General features: G+C 40.1%; 3 protein-coding genes across 7 annotated transcripts; 2 read left to right on the top strand and 1 right to left on the bottom strand.

The window, feature by feature from the left end:
- Positions 1–3,187: 3,187 nt before the first annotated feature.
- Positions 3,188–8,265, top strand: agxta (alanine--glyoxylate and serine--pyruvate aminotransferase a). The gene is made up of 11 exons (XM_031318195.2): positions 3,188–3,504; positions 5,212–5,404; positions 5,900–5,964; positions 6,054–6,154; positions 6,250–6,320; positions 6,443–6,527; positions 6,604–6,702; positions 6,832–6,901; positions 7,303–7,398; positions 7,531–7,659; positions 7,777–8,265. The coding sequence occupies exons 1-11, from the start codon at positions 3,346–3,348 to the stop codon at positions 7,882–7,884; spliced, it is 1,176 nt and encodes a 391-aa protein (XP_031174055.1). The 5' UTR covers positions 3,188–3,345; the 3' UTR covers positions 7,885–8,265.
- A 414-nt stretch (positions 8,266–8,679) lies between these two features.
- dtymk (deoxythymidylate kinase (thymidylate kinase)) lies at positions 8,680–12,553 on the top strand. Its single transcript, XM_031318197.2, has 5 exons — positions 8,680–8,956; positions 9,118–9,226; positions 11,692–11,782; positions 11,882–12,079; positions 12,160–12,553. The coding sequence occupies exons 1-5, from the start codon at positions 8,827–8,829 to the stop codon at positions 12,268–12,270; spliced, it is 639 nt and encodes a 212-aa protein (XP_031174057.1). The 5' UTR covers positions 8,680–8,826; the 3' UTR covers positions 12,271–12,553.
- On the bottom strand, positions 12,442–22,004 carry atg4b (autophagy related 4B, cysteine peptidase). Of its 5 annotated transcripts, none has more exons than XR_004108229.2 (13): positions 21,742–22,004; positions 19,852–19,953; positions 19,647–19,718; positions 18,041–18,139; positions 17,762–17,863; positions 17,588–17,660; positions 16,157–16,236; positions 15,188–15,375; positions 13,922–14,000; positions 13,649–13,794; positions 13,448–13,490; positions 13,238–13,331; positions 12,442–13,149 (listed from the first exon to the last, which is right to left on the bottom strand). XR_004108229.2 is itself a non-coding variant. In XM_031318193.2 (13 exons), exons 1-13 carry the CDS (start codon positions 21,749–21,751, stop codon positions 13,061–13,063), a joined length of 1,191 nt encoding a protein of 396 aa, XP_031174053.1. In that variant the 5' UTR covers positions 21,752–22,004; the 3' UTR covers positions 12,442–13,060. The 5 variants fall into 5 exon arrangements, 3 of the variants coding, with proteins under 3 accessions (XP_031174053.1, XP_031174054.1, XP_035862767.1); XR_004108230.2 differs by having other exon boundaries at positions 12,442–13,134; XM_031318193.2 differs by having other exon boundaries at positions 13,448–13,504.
- Between the last annotated feature and the right edge of the window lie 213 nt (positions 22,005–22,217).

The following is a 22,217-nucleotide window of genomic DNA, read 5'->3' as shown; positions in this document are numbered from 1 at the left end:
ACATCTTACCTGGCAGACCGAACCTACCGGGTAACCTGGAGAGGGTCTAGCTCAGAACCTTGCCCACTTAAAACTGGGGTTCCTCAGGGATCAGTCCTGGGTCCCCTCCTCTTCTCTCTGTACACCAACTCTCTCGGGTCTGTCATTCAGTCGCACGGCTTTTCTTATCACAGCTACGCAGATGACACGCAACTAATTCTCTCCTTTCCTGAGTCTGAAACTCAGGTAGCAGCACGTATCTCGGCCTGTCTGACTGACATCTCTTCTTGGATGTCCACACACCATCTGAAACTCAACCTCGACAAGACTGAGCTCCTTTTCCTTCCAGGGAAGGGCTCTCCTACCCAAGACCTGACTATAACAATTGACAACTCTGTGGTAGTCCCCACCAAGACTGCTAGAAACCTGGGTGTAACACTTGACGACCAACTCTCCTTCACTGCTAACATTGCTGCAACCACCCGATCGTGTAGATACATGCTGCATAACATCAGAAGGATACGTCCCCTTCTAACGCAGAAGGCGGCTCAGGTTCTGGTTCAGGCTCTAGTCATCTCACGTCTAGACTACTGCAACTCCCTCCTGATTGGCCTGCCTGCATGTGCCATCCAACCCCTGCAGCTCATTCAGAATGCAGCGGCTCGACTTGTCTTCAACCTCCCCAAGTTCTCTCACACTACACCTCTCCTCCGCTCTCTTCACTGGTTACCAATTGCGGCCTGCATCCGCTTCAAGACACTAGTACTTACGCACAGGGCCACGAACGGATCAGCACCCGCTTACATCCAGAACATGGTCAAACCATATACCCCAACCCGCCCACTTCGTTCTGCATCAGCCAAACTGCTGGCTGCTCCCTCACAGCGAGGGAGAACTATTCCCTCAACGAAATCCCGACTGTTCACTGTCCTGGCTCCCAAATGGTGGAACGAGCTCCTCATCAATATCAGGTTGGCCGAAAGCCTACACATCTTCCGCCGAAGGCTAAAAACGCATCTCTTCCGACTACACCTCGGATAAAAAAAAAAAAAAAAAAATTCTTGAACTTGCACGTTCGAACCTGCACTTTCATTTGTCTTTTTGTAGCTTTGCCTATTTAAAGCTACTGTATTTGCATTTACTACTTGTTGTCTGGAGTTTGAACCTCCACAGTTGAAAGCACTTAATTGTAAGTCGCTTTGGATAAAAGCGTCAGCTAAATGACATGTAATGTAATAATGTAATGTAATGTCAATGAAAGGATTTGACTCAGTATTTTTAAAGGAAGCCAGGCAGACTGCACAAAATAAAGAATGTTTCTATAGCTAACCCATTGACGCTGTGAGCCATCTTTGCGACAAAATGCTTTCCTGGCTGGTTCATCAGCCACCTGTTGTGGGTGAAACTGGTGAAAATATCCAGTATATTGGAGTTTGGGCGCCTGAAGAAATCAAATTGTTGCGCATCCTCTGCACCTTCTGCTGCAGCTAAGCTCCCTCCTGCTGCCTTAGACCCTGTCGCTGCTTGTAATCTATTTTCCTAGACTTTTTGATGTTTTGCGTCAGTTTCTGCCACAGGTCCAGTGTGCAAGTCTAATTCTTTCTCTTTGTTTCCCTTGTCGTCTTGTTTTTCTTCCTGGTCTGGCTCAGCAGTGTCTTCAGCACCCAGGCTAACATCAGTGCTGCAACTGCTAACGCTAATATTAGCTGAAGCAACACACTTTTTTTTTTTTTTTTTTTTTAATAAATCACCTAATTTAGCATATTTTTCACCCGAAGCCAACAGTGCTTTCTTTGTTTTCTCTCTCTTTTTTTCGGCTCCCTCCTTTGGTCGTTTCGTGCCACGATTCAATTTCTTTTATCTTGGTGGTGGAATAATGGATTCGGTGCTAAAAAAACATTTGGAAACTATCATAGACTTCTATTGTAGTTGCTCGCTCTCGCCGTTCGATTGTGGGTAGTGTAGTTTTAAAGTTTTAATAAAAATAACTTTTTGAAAAATAAGACAAATTATTGTTATTATTTCATATATATATATATATATATATATATATATATATATATATATATATGCATATGTATATATATATGTGTATGTATATATGTATATATATGTGTATATATATATATATATATATATATATGTATATGTGTGTGTGTGTGTATATATGTATATATATATATATATATATATATATGTGTATATATATGTATATGTATGTATGTATGTATGTATGTATATGTATATATATATGTAGCAGACATATTTGTTTTGTAGCCTACATATCATCAAGTTATATAGGCATACATTACATATATTTCTAATATATACGTTGTTTGATTGATAGATGAAAAAAAAGAAAAAAAATATTTATTTATTTATTTATTTATTTTTAATCAGTAGCTAGCGGCCCATAGAGCCTTCTGGCATTTGCCCAAATTCCAGATGGCCAGTCCATCACTGAAAATGGCCCACCTCTAAAAATGTAGTTAAAAGTAGGGTAGCTCATTCTGTCAGGTGGGAAATATATATCAACATAGCTTCTCTATAAATGTAGTTAAAAGCAGGATAGCTCAGTCTGTCAGGTGGGAACTATCGATCAGAATTGCCTAGATCCTCTATAAATATGATTAAAAGCAGGGTAGCTCAGTCTGTCAGGTGGGAAATATTCATCAGAATGGCCTACCTCCTCTATAAATGTAGTTAAAAGCAGGGTAGCTCAGTCTGTCAGGTGGGAAATATCTATAAGAATGACCTAGGCCTATCTCCTCTATAAAGGTAGTTTACAGTAGGGCAGCTCATTCTGTCAGGTGGGAATTATCTATCAGAATGGCCTACCTCCTCTATAAATGTACTTTAAATCTGGTACACTTTTCCAGAACTTCCAACATTATTTGATCTTATAAACACTTTCCACATATTTATAAGTGAAACCTATGAATCTTACAAACTGTAACTAGTCAGAATGTACAATTAACTGACAAAATGTAGGCCAACAAGAGCACTTGTAAGTTGTGGTAAACACATTAGACACATATGATCCTGTTCACTAGGGCATAGCAGTGTACTGGTGAAGCATGACGCTCTGGAGAGTCTGTAGTCAATGATTAATAGTTGAGGACATGTGAAGTGACTTCCTTATCTTTAAAATGGGAACTTATCTAGCTACCGTACCTGAGTTCATTGTGCACAGACGTCAACACGTGTTGACAGAAGAAGCCAGAGATAAAAGCAGAAAATGTTGTGACAGAGTCCTGACCTGAGGACCTCACTGGTCAGACAGAGCGGGTGTGCTCAGCTTACCTTTTACTTAACCTTCTCCGTGGCTTTTTGTGTTTTTCCTGCGCTTGTCACACTGCTGGGAACATGTCGTCTGTCTCTATACCCCCACCAAAATGCCTGCTGAAATCGTTAGTGGTCCCTTATCGTCACATGTTTGGACCAGGACCTTCCAATGTTCCTTTACGAATCTTGGAGGCCGGGGCCAATCCTGTCATTGGACACATGCATCCAGAGATATTTAAGGTAACTCTAAGGGTTTAACACACATGATGTAGCTCAAGGAAGAGTGGCATAAGAGAAAAACATAAAGTTAAATTTTATGTACAAACTACTGTATACCCCAAACAGTGTAAAGACTAATGTACATAGACATACTGTCTATGTACATTATAATGGAGAAGTGTGGGAATGATTCTGTTCCCAATCTCCCTGCTTAGCTGAGGTATATATAAAAAAAAAAAAAAAAACATTGTACATTTTACTATGGTTTTCAACATTTCCATTGTGCACAGAAAAGTGATAATGCTACTCCTTTTCAAAGACAGAGAGATCAATGTTATGTTCTACCAAGTCTGAGTCAACAAAAGTACATTTCCAGAATATAGCCTGATATCTTGCGCGTGGCCCACACGCAGGATGTCCGCTCTCTATGTATTGCCGTTCTCAAACTCCCTTTGCTACGGGAAACAACCACTAAACACTAAAGGTTTTGAAGAAAATGTGGATCATGCATTAAGGCAGGCCTGATTGGTTCTTTCAGGGAATGATGGTAAAGATTTACAAAGAATATGTTTACAACATTTACTATCTAACTGGGATGTTTTGGGACCGATTGGTGGGGATTGCTATGGACGAAATACACACAGGGATAAACTGGTAAGCGCAAATTATGTTTAACAATGCATCCAACTATTTTACATACTGTATTGTGTGAACAGTTAACTTCATTTAATATTCTATGTGGCATTTTCTTTTACGGGGTGTGAATATTCCACCAAATCAAGTTCCTTCCTGAGACTATAGCAGAGCCATCCTCGCTGCGTCCGGAGCTTAGCGCCGACGAAGACGATTGTGATTGGTTTAAAGAAATGCAAACAACCCAGAGCATTATTTTCTCCTATCCCAGAATTTGTGCGTGGAGTAGCCACAGGGCTGTGAATATAGGTCTGGCAATGTGAGACTATATTCTACCCGACATCTTGTGTTAGTTTGTGTACTGGGACAAATAAATAAATAAATCGGCCCTGGCATTTTTGGCCAGACAGGCCCTGACTGTATGAAAAATTCTGCATAATAAATACTATTTTTGATACTGTAAGTATATTTTGAATGCAGGATTTTTTAACAGAGTTATTGCCACACTGTGCTATTGCTATGTTTACTTAAGTAAAGGATGCACGGAGCAGCCATGTTGGATTTTTAGCTCGGGGTACTCTGTGGTTGCCCGAGTTCCAAGCTCGTAAATATGAGGTCAAGGGGCGTTTCCGACTTTGACCTCGGAAAATCCGAGTTCGGAGTACAAATACACACTATAACATTCAGTTTTCTCAATTAATCGGTGTGGTCAATAAAATGTCAGAAATGTGTGAAAAATGGCCATCACAGTTTCCAAAAGCCCAGGTTAACATGTTTAAATGTCTTATTTTGTCCGCGCAACAATCAAAAACGCAAATGTAGTCTGTTCATGATCATAGAAAACAACAAATAATAATCACATCTGAGAAGCTGGAACTAGTGAAACTGAGGCCTTTTTATTTTTTATTTAAATGGCTCAGTTATTAGAATGTTGCCAATTAATTTCCCCTCATGGTTGGACAGATTGAAAGAGTTGCGGCTAACCTCTGTGAGGACCTCTCTCAGTCTGCCACTCATTGAATGCAACAGTAGTATGCTGAGAAAACATATATTTTTTTAACTTTTTCACCACCGTTTGCTCATTTTCTGTTATAGATAATGAGTGACATCAAAAGTGGAATCCAGTACATGTTCCAGACTCAGAACAACATGACTTTAGCAGTGAGCGGCACTGGCCACAGTGCTATGGAGTGTGCCATCTTCAACGCAGTGGAGCCCGGGGAGAGCGTACTGACTGCAGTCAACGGCATATGGGGAGAGCGAGCAGCAGAAATGACTGAGAGGATAGGTAAGGCTTTGTATTTTATATTTTCTACAACAAATCATTATGCATTAGTGCACCTCTCAATATTTTGCTGACTTTCCTGTCCCGTTCCTTGGTTCCTTCTGAAGATGTACATCTTTATAACGGATCCAAATGCATAGTTTTGTTTAAAAAAGGCTCAGTAATGTTCTAAAACAGCTGGACACTGGCAAAAAACACATAAACAGGAGTAAACGGTGCATTTGTTGGGGACTATTTTCAGCCGCAGATTAATACACATTTGGTGCGCTAGTATTTACAGCAGCAGGATGGTGACTTAAAATAAACTACAGCACCCCTGTTCATCATAATGAAGGGACATTTCACCCAGTGCAATTATGTGGCTAATTTTGTCTAACAATATTAAAAATACATAATATTGCCACTCTTATCCTTTAAAATCAGCAGTAATTGATGGAATAAAAATGATTCTGATGTAACTCAACCACAGAATAGAATATGTGTATATTAACCCAACAGGTGCCAGAGTAAATACCATTGTGACGCCCCCTGGTGGTTTCTTCACTAATGCAGAAATTGAGCAGGTATCACTCTGAATCTCCAGTTACCATGTTACTCAGATTCATTCTGTCAGAGCTATGGTCTCTGTGATCATACTGCTATCTCATCACAGGCCTTATCGAAACACAGGCCAGTGCTGTTCTTCCTTGCACATGGAGAATCTTCTACAGGAGTCTTGCATCCTTTAGAAGGCATCGGACAACTGTGCCATAAGTAAGATGCAGCACTCACTCCTCATGTCATCATCACATCACATCTGTAATGATAATAAGGACAGATAATAGCTATTTTATGATTTGTGCCTACAGGTATAACTGCTTGTTTCTTGTTGACTCTGTGGCATCATGTGGAGGGACCCCTCTGTACATGGACCAGCTAGGTTTGATATCAAATCCTACTCGATGTTCTTCAGTTTCTCTGGGGCAGCTGATTAAACCATTTACTATACTATCTGTTTTGAGGATGCCAAATAACGATTGTTTTGGTGGTTTGTATTTGCAGAGATAGACATCCTATACACGGGCTCCCAAAAGGTTTTGAATGCTCCTCCGGGTACAGCACCCATCTCCTTCAGTGAGAGAGCATGGTGAGAAATGCTCTGTACAAGTAATGGTTTAAAATATATGTAACATGTACGTATTTAAGGTTTAATCTGTCCGCAGCCAGAAAATATTAAACCGGAGGACAAAGCCTGTGTCATTCTTCTTGGATCTGAGTTGGCTTGCAAACTACTGGGGATGTGATGGCAAGCTGTCAAGAGTGTAAGACTTTTTTCCCTCTGCATGCAGGCACTGATTAGATTTTAAACTGTGCTCTCATTTTTAGCCATACTTGCACAATTTCTGAATATTTCTGAGTATTGCTCTGACTGTTCCATTTCCTCTTTAAAGATATCACCACACAGGTCCAGTCACTGCTTTTTACTCTCTGAGGGAGAGTCTGGCTGTCCTTGTTGAAGAGGTGGGATGTGTTAGAATGAAATCTTTTAATTTTGTATCTGTTGGAGCTTCAACAGTTCTGTACAGTTAGCCATGATTGAGCAGGTTGTACAGTGACAAAATATATCACTCCACTTATAAAATATTTATGAAATAGTCAGAATATGGCATGAATATGAATAAACCATAGCTTTTGCTTTGGGACGGAGCCTATATTCACAAGCAAAATTATTTTATAAGCTCAACACTGCTGTAGCAACATGTTTAGGGCCTCACAGAGCAGCTAGCATGGCTTTGACTGTTAGCGTTGTGTACTACGCCCTGAATAATAACATGAATATGTTCTAAATTAAAATATGGGTTATGCTTCAGCTATTCTATAATGTTTTGACTGTCTGTTTTATGCATTTTTCTGTTATTAAGGGTCTGCAGAATTCATGGGAAAGACACCAAGAAGTGGCTGAGTATTTCCACGCTGGCCTAGAGAGCATGGGTCTCAAACTTTTTGTCAAACCAAAAGTGAGTTTCAAGTTTCAACACTACAATTTCATTTTTTATTATAACCTGCAGTGGAACCTACACAGAATAATGGTTGTAATATAAAACTATAAAGTGAGACAATTGACCATTTCTGTCTTAAATGGTTTACAGGAAGCAAGACTCCCTACGGTTACCACTATTGTTGCTCCTCATGGATATGACTGGAAAGAGATCACAGCCTACATCATGAAAACACATAATTTAGAGATTTCTGGAGGGCTCGGACCATCAGTTGGCTTGGTAAGAGAAAAATCTGTCAAATACTTCCTTCAATAGTTTGTTTCAACTTAATTTAAGTCAACTTAAATCACTTCAGTTCTGTGTTGCCTAAATTCCAGTTGTTTTTGGTCTTTTTAGGTGTTGCGTGTGGGGCTGATGGGATGTAACAGCAGCAAGGCCAATGTTGACATGGTGTTAGCAGCACTGAAAGATGCTCTGAAACACTGCCACAAGAGCAAAGTGTAACATGTTGCTGTTGGATGCTGTAAAGATAATCAAGAAGGAGAATGTAATAAATAAACCATTATTCTCAGTAGTTGTCTTGTGCAGCTCAATCATTAGTTGAATGGGAACAGTGGACTTGTCTGCATAACAGTACCTTTAGTCAGCAGCCGTCTGTGATCTAATAAGTTACCTATTATTTTCAGTCTAATAAAAACGTACAGTAAGAAATAATTTGACATGATGTATTCCACTCTTAATGGTATATTAGATACATTTAACACAAACCATATCCTACCCACTTTCCTAGCAAATTGTATATTTACATCAATGGGTTTTCTCATGGTGGGCTTCTTTCATCATTCTTACAAATACCTCAAACTGTTCCTGTTGTTTTCTGTCCATCATCCTGCTACCAGAACACACACACACACACACACACACACACACACACACACACACACACACACACACACACACACACACACGTTACTCAGCTACCTTTCATTGATATCAATACTGGCAGCTCCCTTTTTGTAAATTCAGTGATGTAATGCTTGTGCATTGTGGATTTATTTACCATGTGGATTTTTTACATTTATCAAATCAAAAGTATTAAACAATGTGAATGGAATGTGCAAAAGGAAACAATATAGAAATACATAAAGTGAAAAGAGTTTGTATAATTATGAATTTAATCAAATTTTTATAATGTTGCCGACTTAAGTTATTATTCTGGACTTTGTGCAGAATGTGCCGAAGTGTGACTACAATTCCCTTTTTCTTTTATTTCAATAAAGTTGATAAAAAAAAACTACAACCGAAACCGGAAGCGCGTCGTCATCGTACTTCCTTGTTGACAATTTGCCTCAGTAAAAGGCGGGTAAATGGTAGCTACAGCTTAACTACTACAGTAAGACGTTTGTTCCTCAACCACAGGACAGCGCTGGTAAACAGCAGACAGTAATGGCGTGTAAAAGAGGAGCGCTCATTGTTCTGGAGGGAGTGGATAAAGCCGGGAAAACTACTCAGTGCAAGAAACTAGTTCAGGCGCTGCAACAGAGCGGTCGACCTGCAGAGATGATGAGATTCCCTGGTGAGGCAGGCTATTTTTTGTTAGGGGCTAATGTTAGCATAACGTTAATTGTTGTTTGGGTTGTTCCTTTCAGTCCCAGTGCAGTTGTGCAGTTCAAGTGTAACGTTTCACTACTGTGTAACATTAATGTAATGTGCCGTGGTGGGGTTTCTTGGGGTCAGACAGGACCACGACAATTGGACAGCTGATAAGCGCCTACCTTGAGAAGAAAAGTGATTTGGAGGACCACACAGTGCACCTGCTGTTCTCTGCAAACCGCTGGGAACTGGTGTAAGACTCTTGCTTTATAGTGTTTAAGTGAAAGTAGAGTTTAGTTAAAGGTGCTGTAGGTAGGATTGGGAAGATTCAGGACTTAGCCCAAACATTTGAACATCAACAACTTCTCAGTACCTCCCCCCTTTCTGCTAAAGCCCAAAACGATATCCTAATCCAGTGTTGCCAACTCATTTCCAATTAAAGTCGCTAGCACCAGCTCCAAAAGTCGCTAGATCACGTCATATGCTCATTTGCATATTTTTGACGTCATTACGCAATCATTTGTATAAAGCTTAGTGGTTGTGTCAGCAAGGTAGATAGAAAGAAATAGAACCCTTTTAGCCAAATAATCACAAATTCAATACAGGAATTTATTTTACCTTATAATTATTACTTAGGTAGCCTAATAAATTCTACAAAGGGAGGGAAAAAGATCAATAAAGAATTCTCAAAGAAGGCTGGCGTGCCCAGGTCCAGGCCAGCTCAGCGGCATCTTTCTCCCGTCGCGTCCCGCTGTCTCTCCTACCTACACCGGCCCCTTTACACCTGCACATGAGGAGAGAGGGGAGAGGCTACTCTTCCTCAATCACAGAACAGAAGACTGTTTGGGCGGCTACAGGAGAGAAATACCTTGCATGCTGGCTGGACAATACTGGACAAATCTGGCGACTTTCTGTAGAAAAGTCGCCAGATTTGTCGCTAGTCGCTTTTTTGAAAAAAAGTCGCTAAGGGGGTCTGAAAAGTCACTAAATTGGCAACACTGAGCCCCTCCCCACACAAGGGAGAATGAATGCGTGTGCATGAGCAGTGATTGACACACAGTTAGACACCCCCCCCCCGGCCCTGATTGGTGCATCTGAACAGGGAGCTGTGGATTTTTGCAAATCGCACTGCAGGCTGTAGGTGGTGCCAGATTTATTTTTTTAAATTACCTGCTTCATGTAGTTCTACTTGAACATAGGGTCAGTTTCAGCAAACATGACAGAAAGTTAGTTTTTTTAAGTCTTACCTACTGCACCTTTAACTGACCCTTTCTACGGCAGACATTTTGACACGTCATAGCAGCAGAAGCACAGGTGTATTTAATAACATTAATGATGGCTGCATGCCACTTAGCGTCCTGGCTCACCGTAATAGCTTACTGGCGTATTTCCTGCTATGACAAGTCAAAATGTAAGCTGTAGAAAAAGGTCTTCAATATGGGCTAAGTATGTGGAGATTGTTTTGTATGTATGAAGGTGCTAATAAAAAAAATTGATCACAAAAAATAAAAAGAAATGGGCCAAGTACTCACCATAAAGAAGGACACAATCAGCTGTTGGCACAACTTTAAAGGGTCAGTTCACGTTTCCATTTAAGTTTTGACGAAGTCTGTTTGTAAAGTTTGACTTCAGACTATTAGGGCATTGAATAGTTGAATTTTAAACCACTTTTCTGGATAATCTACAGACCTCATTGGCACTATACATTTGTACTGAAGAAAAAATCTCATCTGTTCAAAACTGTTGACCGTGAAATCTGTTTTATCTTCAGTAGCTGGAATATTTTTTTCTGGACAGAGACATTACAGTTTTTAAAAACAAAAAACCTAACTCTTTAATTAAAAAAAAACAAACATCCATGCCATATTGTATTGGGTGCTGTTGTAGACTACACATGGTTAGGGTTGAGTGATGGGTGAACTGACCCTTTTAACGTTGTAGCCAGATGTCACTAATGTCAGGTGATATGTTATATTTTTCATATTGTCAACATATTCCATAAAAAGACCAAAACCAACAACAAATATATTCTACTACTAACACTTATTGTTCCTGTGCCACAGAGGTGCATTGTTGTAAAAAAACAAACTCATCAATGAGCCATTGTTGCACTGCAATTTTTTCTTTTAATATGTATGCCTCTATATGACCTACATAAGCAAACAAGACCATCAGCAAGAATATTGACTGATTCTCCACAAAATCAAAACGATTTACGCATGCAGACTGAAAGAGCCTACGTTTACATCTTCCAGCGTTGTATTTGATGTAGTCTTGCTTTGCCTGACCCTCCTCCACAGGGCTGCGGAGGAGGGTCTGGGAGTCCACACAGCATTCCGGGATGGGAGAAAAACGTGCTCCGGTTCATTGCATTTCTTTAAATGTAACCTTAACCCAATGGGATTGGGGCTTCAAGCCACAGACAGGGTAGGGAAGTCAAAGTACTGAGAACCAGATTGAAAGACGCAGTTGATTTCGGTCTTTTCATGGGATTTGTTGACAATCACAAAAATATAGGATATCAACAGCTTTATCCTTTAAAATGCACAGCACTTTGAGTAAATGTACTTTTCTTTCCATTTCTGAAGTTGACTATATTAGCGTTGATGCAAACTCCAATCTAAAAAAAAAAATGCATAGTCTTTTGTCATTAGCCTCGACTCTGTGTTCATTATAACCTACATCTTATGCAGCATAATGAAATAATTGTGACCACAGGCCTCTAATAAAGAAGAAGCTGGAGCAAGGCACCACTCTGGTTATAGATAGGTACGCCTTCTCTGGAGTCGCTTTCACCAGTGCAAAGCCCGTGAGTCCTTTCTCAGCCTTTCTACTCTGCATCCATCAGACATTATTATTCTGTGTCTAAGAGGAGAAACAGATAGTTTGACATGTTCATCTCCTTCAGGGTTTCTGTCTGGACTGGTGCATGAAACCTGACGTGGGACTGCCAAAGCCGGACCTTGTTATGTTTCTACAGCTCAGTCCAGCTGAGGCTGCTCTCAGAGGTCAGTTTGGAGAAGAGAGATATGAGACCAGTGTTTTCCAAAAAGCAGTTCAACAGAAATTTGAACAGCTGATGAAGGATCCTTCAGTCAACTGGCGGGTATGGATTGTACATTTATTCCCGGGTGTTATTTAAATCAACAGTATTAAACATCTTGTAATCTAAATTGTCTGCTCTAGGTTATTGATGCTTCCCAGAGTGTTGAGGACGTGCACGAAAACATCAGGACCCAGAGCCTTAACGCTATCAACACAGCTGAGAACCAGCAACTTGGAGAGCTGTGGAAGTGAAGCCGAACCAGTCTCGGTGAAACTGCTTGTTTGAGACCAAGACAGTCAGTTGGTTCACTAACTACATGACTCTTCTACACGCTTTTTTTGTAAGCGGACGAGAAATGCCCTGGCTGTGATTCAAATATACTACTATACCGTCTTGAAATTGAAGAGAAATGTACCATTGTCAAATACCAGATTCTGACTTTATTTGTTTTTTTTATCCTCATACATGTGTATTGATCTTTCACCTGTCTATATACCGTGTTGATTAAATAAATACTCTTCAAATTAAAACTTGGCAAGGATACTTTGCATGAACAATTAATGCAACTTGAATGCAGATTTGACTTAATTTGGTTTCATTACAGGCTGTTACAGACTTGAGTTATTAGTGACAAACCGCGTAAGCCATGGGTATCATGAATTGTGTTTTCATTGTGTTTCTATACAACATAAAACTGTTATGGCAATTTTACTTATGGAGTCAGGGAAAGGCACCATATCACTTCAGAATAAACATTTAAAGTGTTAAGACTCAAATGGAAACACATGTATGTGAAGATGTGCATACATAATTTATCCTGAGCTCCTGCTACAGCTTCCACCAGGCAGTCTCAATGTAGGAGACAGAGAGCATTGTTGAGAAGAACGCTGTGTGACACACTGACTACACCATTGGAGCTGGACTGGCTCAAGAAGTCTCCAGTTAATGTTCATCCCCTCAGGCTTCCCTTCAGATACAGAGAAGAGACAGAGAATCTCTCCCAAACTGTCGAGAACAGCAAAATCATTGTTCATAAGTTCCTCAGAGGGAAAGGATCTCAAACTCTTCATCTTCCGAATCAAAGAACCGCTCCAACCTGTCCGAGTCTGAGAAATCTGCGAAGTAAGGGTCAACACGTAAAAGAAAAAAACAAACATTAAAATTCATTTTTATTAACTGCTGTTTTTGGAATATATTTTGCTTGAATTATACAGTTACCAGGAGTAAGATTAAGGGCATCCACGCTGACCATGTGTGAGGGCTGACTGTCTACTAGTTCAAACATGGGCAGGCCCCCTCTGTTGCACGACAGCTGGAAGAGAAGGAGCGTCATTTTGAAATGTACCAATTCCTCTAACAAGAAAGTGATGCTTTATTTAACTGACGAGTCAAGGGAGCAACAAAAGAGCAGTGTTCACAGAAACGTACCCTTCTTATGCGCATACACCAGTCGTCAAACTCGTCCTCTGTTCTGCAGAAGAAACCCTGGTGGACACCAGAAAACAAATAAGCTACAGAACATCCGTTACTGTAGAAGGTTTTCAGCCCGCTCACATTCACGTTTAACAAACGGGCTTTAGTTTGAGATACAAAAGCCCTGTGCTATAAAACCCTCTCTAGCATTCCTACCGCTGCGATGGATGGGTCCAATTCACAGATGTGCATGCGGCAGGGTGGGTGCTGACAATGGTACGTCTCATCAGGGACCTGGCCATCTTCACATGGATCCACTGCAGGCTGCGTGGTGTGTGGGTCTAAATAGATGAGTTCCTCTCCTGAAAAAAAAAAGAAGCATGTTAATAATTCGATTGTTCTCTTGGTGTAAGTAGAATTAATATGGTGAGCATAAGTGTGCAGTGCACAGCTGAGTGTTTATTTCACAAACACAGAGACTAGACATACCGACATAACCAATGAAGTAATGGGCACTGTTGGGTTTCCCCCCAATAACACCCAGGGACTGAGGCAGCATGAAGCATTGCTGTGGAAAGAGACAAGAGGGTTTATCTCACCCCAGCTGTAGCTGACCTTGCCTCAGTGGTAACTTAGGTACCTGTTTTCATAAATCTTTTAGCCAATTTAGTACAAACAACATAAATGATATTGCGACCATTTTCCAAAGTTTACCCTTTGTTTTTCCTTTTAGATTTGTGGTGAGTTTTAGTTCCTTACGGGACTTACAATGTGGGCAAATCTACAGCCAGCACACCAGAAAGCCACCCAACAAGGTAGACCAATCACCATAAACCTGTGTGTTTTATTTTGAAATTTGTGTTATTCTGTACAATATGCGGCTGCGCTGTGGCATTTCTGTATGTGATTACCTACTTGGCTTGACACTCGCAGAAACGGAGGAGACGCTGAAGCGATCGGTGCAGCGCGCGGGCCGCTCCACCATGAAAATGTCTCTGCTTCACGGCGCTTGTTTTTGGCGTCACACGATACCACCATTAAACCAGCGTACATCTTGATGTTGATTTTGCATATTGCCTGTACTAGATCATTGTTTCAATCGTCATCCGTTGAGGAGCAGATGAAGAAATAACGAGATTATGTTCCCTGGACAAAAGAATATTTGCATATTCGCATGCTAACCACAGTAATTGCAGATGTTTGCCGCCATGTGGGAGAGCATGTAGACTGGCGCAAAAAGCATGCAGGGACCCTTACAACTTCCTTAAGATGGGTAATCTATGACAGTGAACATCAGGACCTCGTATAGTTTTATTAAAATAACCTTACTATTGTGAGACTGCAGTTGCAACTTTGACAACAATTATAAAACACTGGAATTAAAAAGGAAAAAGAAAAAGCTCATCTTAAAAACTACAATCTTTGGATAATGTCAAAGTTAATGTTTCTTTAGTCGCTCATTTTACCAAATTAATATTGACTAGAATTGACAGAAGAGATGGAGCAGGTGACCATGTATTACTGTACATATATGTAAATACAGAGGTATGTTTGGGGATATCTCAGTCATAAAAATATCAAACAGGAAATTTAGTCGTCTCATTTGGTACATCAAGTTTCCAGTGACAACACCATATTTCAGGATATAATGCTATGCCATTATATACCGTAGAAAACTCCTAAGATTGAGAGAGTCATTGTTTTAACATATATGTATATTTAAACACAATGGGAACACACGCTGAAGTACTTCACCTTGAGGGTTTCGATGTAGGCCTCATTTATATCACTCAGGCCCAGCCTGAGGGGGATGAGCAGGACCAGAGGTTTCCAGAGAGCCGTCTCCTCCTCGGCCAGGGCACACGCCCCCTCCAGGCAGCCGTTGAGCTCGCCCGCTCCGCCACAGGCTCCAGCAGCGTCCAGCCAGGGCATACAGAGACGCTCTGCAGTGAAAAAATGCATCACAAAATGACTATGGTCTATGCTGCAAAAAAAAAAGAAAAACGTCACTGTACCGGATTAGCATTAGGTCATGACTCAAGTCAGAAAAAGGATTAAAGTGTTCATATTATGCTTTTTGGCCTATCCTTTATTGTGTTATATATCTTTTTTGTGCATGTTATAGTTTTACAAAGTGAAAAAGCCCAAAGTCCACCCCAAAGGGACTTACCATCTCCAACAGAAAACACTGTTCACAAACTGCTCCAAACAGCTCTATTGTAGTCCAGCCTTTACTTCTGTGACAAACGTTATAATGCTCGCTTAGCTGCTAGCGTGGCACGCCCTCATACTCTGCTTCTGACTGGCTAGTAGTCCTTACCTAGCTACTGCGCATGTGCGACTCCCAAAAAAGATGGAACAGAAGTGTGATGCCTCACTCTGTAGCTAAAAGAGAGCTCAACACACAGGGTGACAAGAGGAGCTGCAGCAATGTGCAGTACAACAGAAATATGGTGTTTTTTGAAAATTAAACCATGTAAACCTATTATGATATAACCTCTAAATACAATTATGAACCTGAAAATGAGCACTTTAATAACAGACCTGCTCTACAGTAAAATACTGACCACTCAGCTTTCTGTTTGTAGTCAAATTAAGACAGCAATCCACCTAATGAAAGCTTGGCCAGCACAGCCGATAGTTTAACCTAGAGAACAAGTACCAGAGTGACATTTAAAGTCCTTATGTTAATGAATGATAAGAGACAAACACCACTGCACTCACTGATCTCCTCGATGACCACAGTGTTGTCCATCGCCACGTGTACGACTAATCTGCTCCACGTGTCAAACACGGCCAGCTTCCTGAAAGCAAGACAGCACATTGAGACAGTCACACGTTTGTGTCTTACTACACATTTTTTTTTGTGTGAGTTGCTTGACATTGGGATGGATGAACACATGAGAGTGGAAAAGAAAGAAAAAACAAACAAATGATGCAATACAAACAACTAAATGCCACACAGTGTGTGTGTGTGTCTCGGTCACACTGACTGAATGTCTACTGTACAGAAAGTAAATTTTGACTCGTGATAATGTCAACATACTGTTCTGCCTCTCCTGACGGCTCCTTGTGTTGGGTATCAAGGTGGCTTTTTTTTAGACCCAAGAAACTTTGCTGTTTATACCGATATGCCTTTACAAGTTACCACAGCAGTTGCAATATTTGTGAAAAATAAAAAATAAAACCAAAGACCTAAAATGATACAAATTAGTGCTAAAGTTACTAGTTAACTGATTGAAAATCTGTCTCACTTTTGAGAAATAATTAAAAGGTACCCCATGGAGTTTTTGACCACGAGTAGCGCTATAGAGCAGAAATATTAAATGTATACATAACGTGAATTTGTTTACAAGAAAACTCTACAGAGCACCTTTAATACACTAAGTTATGAAGCAAATTCTTCTCAAATGAGAGGATGTGCTGAATGCTTCAGTTTTATACCCATTAAAAGTGAAATATTTTTGGACTTTAACTTGGCAATTTGAAGATGTCACCTTGGGCTCTGGGAGCTTGTGACGGGCTATTTCATAATTGTAATATAATACAATAATTGAAAAAAATAATCACTACAGTAATTGATTATAACAATAATCACTAGTTGCAGCCCTAAAATATAAAATCTGGAAACAACTGAAAATAAGCTACAGTGCTCAGCATAAGTGAATACACCCATGCTAAAGTTGACTAAAAAGAGGAATAAAAAAATCATCTCTTGGAAATTGATCTTAATGCCTTAATTAAAAAATTAGGAAAAATCCAACCTTTAAGGACACCAATTTTCTTTGTGAATGAATAATGTATCGTAAATAAATAAATGTTCTTCCTTAAAATACAGTAATAATACAGTAAAGTGAGTACACCCCTATGTTAAATTCCCATAGAGGCAGGCAGATTTTTATTTTGAAAGGCCAGTTATTTCATGGATCCAGGATACTATGCATCCTGATAAAGTTCCCTTGGCCTTTGGAATTAAAATAGCCCCACATCATCACATCCCCTTCACCATACCTAGAGATTGGCATGGTTTTATTTCAGTTAGCCTAATAGCTGGTTTGATTTGCATTGAGAGATGATCTTATGGAAAGTAACCCATGCCAATCCCTAGGTATGGTGAAGGGGATGTGATGATAGTAGTTTCTCTACAGTACTTACTTTAAAACCTGGGCAACTGTGTTCGGTCCATACCACTGGCCTATAGGCTTTCCCTCTCCAACTCCCATTTGGGCTGCAGCGTTTAGGAACAAAAAAGAAACAATGTGATGCAAACTCTTTCAGGGCGGCCTGAGGGAGTCCTTAAATTGGAAAGGTCTGACACTCACTACGTACCAATTTGATGGATGGAATAATAGCTGTCTTTTTTGTCAATGAAGGCGTTGAGAATACTGATGTACTCTTCTCTTTGTTTCTGGCCTCTGGCCCATCTCCAGTCTGAGAACAACAAGGCAGTTATCAAGTCTGTTTCAAACAAGCTCTGTTTGGTATAGTCTACTCACTGGAGAAGAGCTGTTAGTGCCACACAGTGATACAACTGGGTTTCATCTCCATAAATCTTTATCCATCTACAATCAAGGAAGATATTTCTTTTTTTTTTAAAGTTGGTCTTACCTCTGCCTACATGTCTACACACCAAGGCCTCGCCTAGGATCATCTGGCCGCACCGTAACATGCATCCCCATCCTGTATCTGATGTTGGTCCTGTCCCACCTGTAACACATGAATCATGCATGGGATCCCTTATTGTAATTAGATGTGAAAACCAAGATTAGTTTAGGAGCTCAACTAAAACTAGGGATGCACCGAATCCAGATTTTTGGGGGTCGGCCAAATACCGAATCCACTGGTTAAGATTCTGCCGAAACCGAATACCGAATCCTATCTATCATTTTCCCAATTGCTGCATGAATGGCTTTGGCTCGTGGGTGATCTGAGGCCCACTGTTTGTTCGGTGTAGGGCTAGCAAAGCTGGTAATGGTCGTCTGGTTAACACAAGTTTTTAGCTGTGACTGTCCTTCCTTTGCCGTACCTGAAGTTGCTGCATTTTGGCTGCTGTCTGTAGATTCCTTCATGCGCAACTCGTATTCTTTCAGATGTTTCATACGCAAATGTTTTAACAGCGGCGATGTTGTGTAGGGGTGCACGATTCAGAAAATGTCACGATTCGATTCTATATCGATTTTTAGGCTCAAGATTCGATTCAAAATCGATTTTCGATTCAAAAATGATTCTCGATTAAAAAAAACGATTCACAGTATGTAAATGTAGTTACTTTTCCCATGTGATTGCAGTAGACATACAATGAAAAAAAAGGAAAAGAAAAAAAAATTATTATTTTTTTTTTATTTTATATAAAAAATATGAATTTTTTTTTTTTTTAAGAATTCTATGAATCGATTTTTGGAATTCTATGAATCGATTTTGAAATCGGTAGAGCTTGAATCGCGATTTGAATGTGAATCGATTTTTTTTTGCACACCCCTAATGTTGTGTATTGTTTAGTGTAGAGCTGGGCAATATATCGATATTATATCGATATCGTGATATGAGACTAGCTATCGACTTAGATTTTGGATATCGTAATATCGTAATATGGCATAAGTGTTGTCTTTTCCTGGTTTTAAAGGCTGCATTACATTAGAGTGATGTCATTTTCTGAACTTACCAGACTGTTGTAACTGTTCTAGTATTTGCCTTTACCCACTTAGTCATTATATCCACATTACTGATTATTTATCAAAAGTCTCATTGTGTAAATATTTTGTGAAAGCACCAATAGTCAACACTACAATATCATTGCGGTATCGATATCGAGGTATTTGGTCAGAAATATCGTGATATTTGATTTTCTCCATATCGCCCAGCCCTAGTTTAGGGTCCTCGCCACCATGAGACTAATCGGCATTGCAAATTGAACATGTAAGCTCGACTTGAATGGCCTTCTCTTGACTGAAAGTACTGCCAAATAAACACTTTTTCTGCTCACAAGTTCCATTTTCATTTGCTCACAGCCTACTGTATTGAACGGTCCACCTACGTAAACACCTTCCCGTAATCAACGGCGGCGTCATTACGTCGACCAGCGTAGGGTTCGGTTGAAAAAAATTCTAAGGTTCGGGAGAAACCGAACTCCATCAAAGAACCCAATATTCGGCCGAATCTGAAGCCGAATCCTGGATGCGGTGTATCCCTGACTAAAACACATCGCTTCACTTACCAATTGGTGGGAAGTTTTTTCTGTATGTGAACCACAGTCGTGAAGTGACATCTGATAAAATCTCATCTCTCTCTACATGAAGACCAGAAATCACCATATTACAACACAGCCTCAGAGAAAAGTGTGCTTGCTATGATTCATTATAACTTAAATACTTCTTTCTCACTGTCTCACATACAGTACACGTTATATTCCACAGTCCTACCTGTGAGTGCATTGTATTCTTTCCCCAAGATCCACACAGGCTCTGAGGTCTCAGGGAAATCTTCAAACTCTCCAAAGCGAAGTGTGTCGTACGTCAAGGTTGCTGCAAAAGAGGTCAAGAGTCAACTGTAAGTGTTTGAAATTACAGGAGAGAAACAGCTAGTGGGCATGTTGTTGACCACTAACCACTTGTTGCAGCTATTCAAAGTGAGGCTATTTGTCAGGGAGTAAAGGTGTGGTACCCATTAGTTGCTTAAGAAGAATTCTAGTCACTTCTAGGAAGGATGTTCTATATACATCCATCTTTTAAAAGTGTATCTAGGATTTTTAATCTTTGGTTCTGTAGATGAATATGCTAGGGAAGAAGTAAAGGAGGAGTCTCTCTGTGCGATAAATAGAGTATTAAGTTTCAAGTTTCTACCAAATGCATTTCATAGTAAAATAAAGACTTTACAAACAATCTTGACACATTTAGGAAACATTTAAATTGTATCTAAAGGGGTACTCCAGCAATTTAGTATTGGTAAAGCTAAAAACAAATTCTACATTTCCCATAATGCAACTGGACGGGGTTATTTTTCTTGTACCCTGACCCTCCCTGTTTTCTGGCACAGGCCGAGATAACCCTGACGACATAACTATATGGCATCATTAGGGTTATTTTCTCAGACTTCAAAAAGCTCCTCCAGGGCCACAGATGACATCTTACAATTGTTTTCACAAGCTGAGGGATACCCTTCATGATAAGTAAACTGAACTTAATGTGTAAAATCATCCTTTAATATCAGGGGAAATGACAACATGCATGAAAAAAACGGACAAAAGCAAACAACTATATCCCATTTATCAATATCTGACAAGATATCTGCCTTTTGTAATTAGATGGTAATAATAAGTAGGCTACGTAAATAAGTGGTGGAGGCTTTTAATAAAGTGTGATGGCAAAAAGCAATCGCAGTAAGTCTGCAGACTTGTCACTGCAGTTGGAAATACTGGGCTCAAAGCCAGAATTGGGCAAAACAGTAATGGACACCATTAAAGGGTACACTTGCTCTTAAAAAAAAAGAAAATCTGATTTTGGCTTGACTGGTGCCTGTTAGTATTCAATGGAAATGTATTTACACTAGTAAAACCAATAAACGGTTTCTGTGGTTTCCGCCAACACATAACGTTTTCCACATAACCAACAACAGACAGGAAAAGTTGACTAACGTTAGTTAGCTTGGACAGAAAGCTGAGATTTTACAGCCTCATCGATAAAGAATGAAGGGATGCATTTGCAGTCGAAGGAAATGCAATAACTTAAGTCTGCTCGCATTCTCTAGCTAAATACTATTAAGTTACTACACTACGTAAGCTGCATATCATATAACCTAACCTCTCTCATAGCTAATAGCATTCCGGTGCTAACAGTAGCCGAATAACTGATGTGATGGTGACAGTGCATCGACTGGGATGTTCATCTTGGGCGTAACATAACGTTAGCATAAACAGCCAAACCAAGGACGGACGGAACGCAAATTATTAAGAGTGAAACTTAACAACAACGCATGACATTACCACAGATGACATCTGGAGACCGTCCAGTGAGTTATACGACTGTGCAGATAGCTGTCAAAGCGGGGAATCCCCCACATTTAGCAATAACAGCGGGCTAACGTTAGTTAGCAGTTAGCTTTAGTCATCATTTTAGCAGGCTAACGTCACCGAGGCTAACGTTACAAAGGTCTGTGTCGGATTGGCAGCTGAAGTTGGCTATCCTGTCATGGCAGAGAAGGAAATTGTTTCCCGGTATGACATGACGTTGTTGTGATTATGTTATGGCAGTACTAGCTTGCTATGGGAAAGAAAGACATGTTATTTTACTATAAAATATCTCGCTTAACGTTACCTGCATCCATCCCGACAGTCTTCACCCTATCTTGTTTGTTGTTCTCTGTACTCCAACCCGGTGGGCCAATGGGAAGAGAGTCCTGCTGTGGAATTCGGAGAGAGGCGGGACATTGTTTACGACAACCAATAAGATCTGGGAGAGGGGTCACGTTGCCCTAACCAATCAGTAGTGGCCGACGTTTCCGTGTTGTTGAAAACAGTTTATGGTGCGTTCACGTTACAGATTTAAAGAGGTTTGATATCCATGCTGCTCCCTTATCTGACCATTAGGCAGTTACGACTTTTCTTCTTCTTCCAGTCAACAAATTCTACAGCCTTTAGTTAGACAGTAAGCCTAATTCTACATGGCAGTCAAAAATGATGTCATCTTTTAAAATATAAATCGGGAAAAAAAACTTGTAAATAAATATAATTTGGTCATCTGTAAGTGACTCTAAGCTTTGAAATGGGCAAATATAGGAGATCCTACGGCAG

This window comes from Sander lucioperca, chromosome 11 (genome assembly GCF_008315115.2).
Source record: "Sander lucioperca isolate FBNREF2018 chromosome 11, SLUC_FBN_1.2, whole genome shotgun sequence".
NCBI lineage: Eukaryota > Metazoa > Chordata > Actinopteri > Perciformes > Percidae > Sander > Sander lucioperca.
The sequence above is the reverse complement of the archived record's forward strand: the minus strand, read 5'-3'. Positions and strand labels throughout refer to the sequence as shown.